The sequence below is a fragment of the Lithobates pipiens genome, unplaced genomic scaffold, assembly GCF_037356315.1.
Source record: "Lithobates pipiens isolate NorthernLeopardFrog02 unplaced genomic scaffold, aLitPip1_a1.2 Scaffold_27, whole genome shotgun sequence".
In the NCBI taxonomy this organism is placed as follows: Eukaryota; Metazoa; Chordata; class Amphibia; order Anura; family Ranidae; genus Lithobates; species Lithobates pipiens.
The window spans coordinates 9,346,768-9,355,070 of record NW_027507788.1 but is presented as its reverse complement, the minus strand read 5'-3'; the positions used below and the strand labels follow the sequence as shown (position 1 = coordinate 9,355,070).

The 8,303-nt window shown below is 47.8% G+C and overlaps 1 protein-coding gene across 2 annotated transcripts in view; it reads right to left on the bottom strand.

Annotated features, from left to right (window-relative positions):
- Positions 1-5,104: 5,104 nt before the first annotated feature.
- APLP1 (amyloid beta precursor like protein 1) overlaps positions 5,105-8,303 on the bottom strand; it is an 80,418-nt gene continuing 77,219 nt past the window's right edge. For both annotated transcript variants that reach the window (XM_077456382.1, XM_077456383.1), the window contains one exon: positions 5,105-7,959. In XM_077456382.1, coding sequence (XP_077312508.1) covers positions 7,861-7,959 — 99 coding nt within the window. In that variant the 3' untranslated portion in view covers positions 5,105-7,860. The remainder of the gene's footprint in view (positions 7,960-8,303) is intronic.

Here is an 8,303-nt window from a genome sequence, read left to right as displayed (position 1 = left end):
GGGACGGCAGCACGGAGGGGGAGAAGAGGGGGGACGGCAGCACGGAGGGGGACACAGAAGAGGCGGGGACGGCAGCACGGAGGGGGAGAAGAGAGGGGACGGCAGCGCGTGGGGGACGGCGGCACGGAGGGGGAGAAGAGAGGGGGGACGGCGGCACGGAGGGGGAGAGGAGAGGGGGGGCGGCGGCACGGAGGGGGAGAGGAGAGGGGGGACGGCGGCACGGAGGGGGACACAGAAGAGGGGTGGGGGACGGCGGCACGGAGGGGGACACAGAAGAGGGGTGGGGGACGGCGGCACGGAGGGGGACACAGAAGAGGGGTGGGGGACGGCGGCACGGAGGGGGACACAGAAGAGGGTTGGGGGACGGCGGCACGGAGGGGGACACAGAAGAGGGTTGGGGGACGGCGGCACGGAGGGGGAACAAAGAGAAGAGAGGGGGACGGCGGCACGGAGGGGGAGAAGAGAGGGGGATGGCGGCACGGAGGGGGAGAAGAGGGGGGACGGCGGCACGGAGGGGAACAAAGAGAAGAGGGGGGGCGGCGGCACGGAGGGGAACAAAGAGAAGAGGGGGGGCGGCAGCACGGAGGGGGGATGGCAGCACGGAGGGGGACACAGAGAAGAGGGGGGGACGGCGGCACGGAGGGGAGAAGAGGGGGGGACGGCGGCACGGAGGGGGAGAAGAGGAGGGGGACGGCGGCACGGAGGGGGAGAAGAGGAGGGGGGCGGCGGCACGGAGGGGGAGAAGAGAGGGGGGGACGGCGGCACGGAGGGGGAGAAGAGAGGGGGGGACGGCGGCACGGAGGGGACCAGGAGATACTGAGCACCGTGACGCATAGACGCCCTCCCTTGGTCTACAGGCAGAACTAGCATACAATTTATATTAGCGTAGTGCAGGAACCTTTTCTAAAGTCGGAGCGACTTCAGTCACATTAATAGGAACCACACTCCTTTTAAATCAATGGGATTTCACATATCATGTGATCTTTGCGTGTTGCAAGTCACATCCAAAGTAGTGGCGGTGTGAACAGGGAGGGAGGGGGGGGGAGCGGCAAATTAAAACTCTAATTGCTTTTAAGCCCAACTGTAGCCAAAACCCGTTAAATTCTTCAGCTTATATCCATCCATTTTGGGAAGACTGGCCATATATTGTGCAGGTCCATACCCTAGGGCAGTGGTGGCGGACCTTGGAGCTCCAGATGTTTTGGAACTTCATTTCTCATGATGTTCAACCACACTGCATGCATGCGTGCATGAGCATCATGGGAAATGTAGTTCCAAAACATCTGGGGTGCCAAGGTTCACCATCACTGCCCTAGGGTGTCTCATCTCTGCCTCTGTAGAGTCTCCTTGTGCTTTCTGAACACCAGGGCATGTAAGCTCTAACGAGCAGGGCCCTCTAGTCTCTCCTGTATTGATTTGTATTGCAAGTGTACTGTCTGCCCTCATGTTGTAAAGCACTGTGCAAACTATTGGTGCTATATAAATCCTGTATTATAATAATAATGTAAGATAATATCAAAGTCTCAAGGTACGGAAAGATGATTGTAATGGTTTTTCTTTTAGGTGGCGTCTCCGACTGCCAACCAGAAATTTTAACTGGTGTCACAAGGAATGATGGTAGTGGTAACGACGTTAGTTTGGTTAATAACCCATGTTGGCCAGAAAGCCCCTACCGGGGCGAGTCCCTCAGAAGATCATTTTACTAATCTGGTTCTAGTCTTAAGGACTAAGCCTCCCCAACAACCATTTTGCTAAAGTGCCAAATAAGGCGTTGTCATTGGATAGGGGGGATGGGGGTGCTAAGGTTGTAATTTGCATTTGGTAGTTTAAATTTTTTAAAGAGTACAGGTGATTACAAGGTTTTGCAATGAACTTGCGGAAAGGCTATGGATATTAAAGTATTTCAGTATTTTTAGCAAGCATAAATGGACATTAGAACAAGCCCTCACTGACCTCTCTAGCTGCAAGCATTGTGGAGTGAATCAACCTCAAGTATCACAGGTGATTAGAAGGTTTTGCAGTAACCTTAATGTGATCCCATAGACATTAATGTATTTAAGTTAGGGGTGCCACCTCATCCCTTTAAACCCAAACACATATGAATTACACAGGTTCTGAGGTTAATTAAATGCAGATAAGGCACCAAGTGAGTTTAATTACCACCTTAATTAGCCACAGAACCCGTGTAATTGATTTGTGTTCGGGTTTAAAGGGATGAGGTGGCAACCCTAATTTAAGTGTTCTTGGCAACCAGTTAAAAAGGCTTTAAAACAAGCCCTCATTGACCTCTCTAGCTGCAGGCATTGTGGAGCGATTCATCCTAAAGTATCACAGAAAACTCTGAACATCTTAAAGGAGCTTCTGTTTCTTTGTATTAGATGGCTGGCAGGTGGCAAAATCACAGTTGGAAGAGGAACTGTGGTTTTATTGCCTCTGCTGTGAACGCTATGGATGAATTGCTCCACAATGCTTGCATCTACAGCGATCAGTGAGGGCTTCCTTTTGAAGTATATGTTAATATTTAAATTACCCTTGTGTTGGCGCATGTTTACATTAGAGATCCTATGCTTAGATCTTAAAGACGTTGTTTTGCTTCTTTATTTCTTCTCTGGGCACCATAATCCCTAGTCACTAGAGGTCATCCACTGTTCAAGTGAAGAATTGGGTCACTGAATTATGTCTCCTAAAGATGAGTCATTATGAAAATAACAATAGTCATTCTGATTCTAGAGAATCGCTGCCCTGATGGAGTTCCTTCATACTACTCTAGACCAAGAAATGCCGTATAGAGCCCCTGGGTTCTGTTTATGGACATACTAGCATATAAGTCCCAAATCTTGTCCTGGACTCTGATGGGCCCCAAGCTTTTTATCACCTGGAATGCAATGTTGGTCCAATAGACCTTTTTTCTCAACTGGAGCTAGGGACCATGTTGCAGGGTCTTGCCAGCCATGCTACTCACCCCACAACCTCTTGCCTTCCTCCCTATTCTGGTTCTTCTTTTTTTTTTTTTCCTCTTTATACTACTCAAGACATAAGTGTGCACAGACTATTGCATTAGGGTGCACCTCAAAGCTCAACGTGTATGCTGATGGTGTCAGTAGCATTTATTTAAACACTTTTTAGGAGCCCGTCAAGGGGCTTTGGTGAAATATCAGGGATTTAAACTGGGAATCTGTCACACAGGGTGATTATGATATGCCTATGGCTCAAGACCTATATAATTCAGTATGGAGCCCCTTGGTTCTCTTTATGGACATACCAAGTTTCTCTCCTTGTCTTGGCTCTGATAAGCCCCAAGTTTCCTTTGCCTGGACATTCAATGATGGTCCCATAGACCTTTTCCCTACCTTGGAGCAAGATAGAATCCTGCTAGGAACTATGTTGCAAGGTCTGGTCCACCATGGCACTTAGCACACAACCCCTTGCCGCCTTCTCTATTTTGGTTCTTCAAGCGCTCTTGCCTCTTCATACTATTTAAGACCTATATAATGCAGTATTGGGCCCCTGGTTTCTCTTTATGGACGCCCCAAGTTTCTCACCTTCTCTTGACTCCAGTATGCCCTCAAGTTCCCATTGCCTGGACATTCAAAATGATCCAATAGACCTTTTCCTCAACTTGGAACAAGTTAGAGTTATACCAGGAACTATGTTGCAGGGTCTGGTCCACCATGCCACTTGCCGCACTTTTTTCTTACTACTCAAGATCTGAATGCAGTATGGACACACCAGGTTTCTCACCTTCTCTTGACTATAATAGGCACTCAAGTTTCCATCGCCTGGGCATTTACTGATGGTCCAATAGAACTTAACTTAGTCCCTGACAGGACTATATTGCAAGGATTGGTCTACCATGCCACTTGCCACACAACCCTTTGCCTTCTATATTTTGGTTCTTCAAGCTCTCTTGCGTCTTCATACTACTCAATGCAGTATGAAGCCTCTGGTTTCACTTTATGGACACACCTTATCTTGACTTATCTTGTTTAACCTTATCTCGACTCCAATAGGCCCTCAAATTTCCATTGCTTGGACATTTAATGATGGTCCAATAGACCTTTTCCCCATCTTGGAGCCAGCTAAAGTCCCGTTAGGGACTATGTTGGAGGGTCTGGTCCACTATGCCATTTACCCTACAACCCCCTGCCCTCTTCTTATCTCTTCCTAATACTCAAGATATATAGAATGCAGTATGGACACACCAGGTTTCTCACCTTCTCTTGACAACAATAGGCCCTCAAGTTTCCATTGCCTGGGCATTTAATTGATGGTCCAGTAGACCTTTTCCTTAACGTAGGGCAAAGTAGAGTTCTGTCAGGGACTGGTCCACCATGTCACTTGCCCCACAACCCTTTGCCTTCTTCTCAATTTTGGTTCTTCAAGCTCTCACCCCTCTTCCTAATACTCAAGACCTATATAATGCAGGATGGAGCTCGTTGGTTCTCTTTATGGACACTCCAATAGGCCCTGAAGTTTCCATTGCCTGGATGTTCAATAATGGTCCAACGTACCATTATTTTCCCCAACTGCAGTCCTACTAGGGACTCTGTCACAAGGTCCTGGTCCACCAGGTTACAAAACCCAAACTGAGGGCAAGAGAAAAGAGTTGGCTGTAATAAATAAGGAAAACGAATAAGAACCAGGTTTCTCACCTTCTCTTGACAATAGGCCCTCAAGTTTCCATCGCCTGGGCATTTAATTGATGGTCCAATAGACCTTTTCCTTAACTTAAGGCAAAGTAGAGTTCTGTCAGGGACTGGTCCACCATGTCACTTGCCCCACAACCCTTTGCCTTCTACTCTATTTTGGTTCTTCAAGCTCTCATCCCTCTTCCTAATACTCAAGACCTATATAATGCAGGATGGAGCTCCTGGGTTCTCTTTATGGACACCCCAAGGTTCTCACATTCTCTTGACTCCAATAGGCCCTGAAGTTTCCATTGCCTGGATGTTCAATAATGGTCCAACGTACCATTATTTTCCCCAACTGGAGTCCTACTAGGGACTCTGTCACAAGGTCCTGGTCCACCAGGTTACAAAACCCAAACTGAGGGCAAGAGAAAAGAGTTGGCTGTAATAAATAAGGAAAACGAATAAGAACCAGGTTATTATCACACATGCTACAGTTTTAATGCATGATGATAAGACAACTGTTAAACATTTGTTTATTTATTTTTTTATTAAGTCTCCAAAGTCTGCGGTCGGCATGTTGAATCTACAAAGTACGCGGCTGACTCGGCCTAGTCTGCGTGGTATAAAGCCTGACTGTGACGGGACTGAGAAGCAAACACACGTGACGTAGTAAAACGCAGCCTACAGCCATGTCCCGGGGGGGAGGGGGGGGTTTTCTCCGGCCGATGACGCCATGCACCGGTTTTGTTATTATGCGGCGAAAGGTCTGGGACCTTATCTCATGCGACCCCCCCCTTGGCCCAGTAACCTGGATCTGGTCAATTCGGTGGAAAAGGTCATAGTTTATTGTTACATTGTGGATTAAGAGTGGGACAAAAAATAAAATAAAAAAAGGCCTCTTATTACTGATCTAAAACACATATGTACACACATATATACAACGACTATCGGTACGACCAGCTGCCCGGGAAGCGCAGCCGCTACAATCCGTGTGTTATAAATTTGCTGACGTGGCGGGGTGTTCAGTACAAGGGATTAAAGTGACACCGCTGGGGGTTTGGTCTTGGCCCAGTGAGCCCCCAAGAAGTTACTGGGGGGGGGGGGGCGCCTTTTGGTGGATCCAACCGATCGTTAACTGAGGAAACTGGTGATCGATTTTTTTTTTGAAAAAAAAAAATTCCACTAGGAAGGAAAAATTTTGCGAAACTGCCCAACGACTGCCATTCATTGAAAAAGAATGGGAAAAAAAAATACAGCATTTTGGCCACTAGATGGGGTTGAGGAGCATACTTTGTGATAAGCACTGCCATCTAGTGGCCGTATAATGGTATTTTGCCCATTCATTTTCATTAACATTCAATCTGCAGAGAATATAGCCTGAGAACATTCAATTTTGCCCCTTTTACACAGAATAAATGTACATGCCATTTCGAAGGACGAACAGCTATCCAATTTTTTTTTTTTTTTTTTTTTTAAATGCAGCCCTTAGAATCTACAGAGTGAAACTGTTGGTATTACTTTATTCCTCCAGATGGCTTGACCATGGTTCACTCTTTCTTATCCTTTCCTTCATTCTCAGACATGGTTGGCATACAACTGAGGTGCCCAACCGTGGCATGGGTGCACACAATGTATCACCACTCCATGGTTCGGCTAGCGTAAAAAGTCGCCTGCGTGCCGCAAAAAAAAAAAATTACGAGTGTTGGCATGGCTTTAAGACGTTCTATGCGGTGCGTGGTGAAATTGTGGCGGCTGTGTATGGAGGAATTGTCGACGCGTGCGGAGGCCGATGCACAGATTTGGTCGCCTGTGTCCATGAAGGTGTCAGAGTTAAAGAAACGGCATCACGGAGCGCAGTTTGGTCCCCAAAAAGGCTGCCTTCAATGTACCTATGCAGCGAGTGAGCTTCAGCGATTTCCCCCCCCCCCCCCCGACAAGCTTAAAGGGGCCCTGTCTTAAAGCAAGACTCCTCTGTAATTAGGCTGCCATGAACTCGGATATTTACTGCCAAGTCCGGCTGGAAAGCAAACAGGTTAACATCAAATATTTTTGCTCCTCAACTCCACCTAGTGGCCAAAATGCGGTATTTACACGTTTTCACTGAATGGCATTTAATTTTTGGATAGAAAAGAGGCTTCAATCCATTGTCATGTTTTTTTTATTTTTATTGCAGTCTCTGACCCCTGTTGAGGAATTCTCCATGATGTCCTTTAGGCCTTAACAGTGTCACCAGGACAGGAACTAATGGATGTCCTCCAATGGGGACACAGCAATAAAAACTGTAAACTTTTCCTTATCCAAAAAAAACAAAAAAACAAAAAAGGGTTTTGGTTGGATTTGGACTGCTGCCTCCATCAGCGCCTAATCAGCCGGGTATCATCTCGCTTGACGCCAGCGCTCCTTTTTGGCTTTTAACAACCAATCAAAAGCGCCCCCCCCCATCCCCCCCCCAGACTGACACATAGGAATCTACAAAAAGGTAGTTTCTGTTCACAACACTTGAAGGGAGAAACCCTGCGCCGCGGGGAAAACGCCTCGGAATCGTTTGAGACTCGCCGCCGTCGAGCGCAAGGTAGGGGTGGGCGGGGTCACAGGCAATCTCTGTTTTTTTTTTTTTTTCTGCGGCCGGTAGGATGTCAGACGAGGGCGGGACCCTTCCTTACCTAGCCACAGAAAAGGTTGAACGTTAAATAAATTATGAAGCAGCAAAAAGAGTGATGGTGTGGCGGGGAGGGGAGGGGGGGGGCGCGGTGATAGAATCGGAAGCCATCGATGCTGCAATGCATTGCTGGTTTCTCTGCGATAAGTGAAAATGCCATTAGCAGGGATTTGTGTGGGTGGGGGGTTGCAGTTACGGTAGGGGGGGGGGGGGGTGACTAGTAATCGGGGAATATCTCACAACGAGAGGTTAGTGCTGACCGTCTCTTTTTTCCCTTCGTAGTCATAAATAATTTAAGTGCATTCACAGGGGAGAGAGGCGGACGCGTTTAACCCGTTGTGTCCTAGAAGCTATCGGGCTAGGATCTGGTATGGTGCACCGTCGTTCCTGGAGGAGAGGGGAGGGAGGAGAGGGTCAAGTATTCTTTAGCTGCACCCCCACCCCCTTCTTTATTAAATATATTCCCTGTTTGTCCCCCACCCCTTGACCTGTATTGTACCTCCCCTGAAGTAAAACCCCTTCCCTTCTGCCCAAAAATAATAGAACCCGCCGACACCCCCGCTCCGGCCCTCAGTTGTTCTCTTCCAGGTATCTGTAGGTTGGGTTTTCGTAGCCCTGGTTCTGCATCTTGCTCAGGTGCTTGTCCTCGGGGGTCCTGGAAGCTTCCACCTGCAAAAAAAAAAAAAGGGGGTGGGGGGTGAGTTAAAATGGAAAAAATGGCCGTCAACTTTAAAGCTCATTTATAACGTATTAGAAGTTTTTCTTCTTCTTTAACTCTTTGTTTTCCAGTGTAATAAAGTACTAGCTGAGGCCAGGCCAAAATGGACTATTTTTTTTTGGAAAGCGTTAGAGACGTTTGTTTCAGCTTTTTAAGGCCAATGTGCGGCTGTGGTTTGCAGTCCGGGGGGTCCCCGGTGCGTTTCCTGTTCACCGGTTCAGGTGCAAATTTTTGCCGGAATTCGCACCTGAACCAGACCCAAAAAACGCACAGGACCATTTTTTAAACCACACCC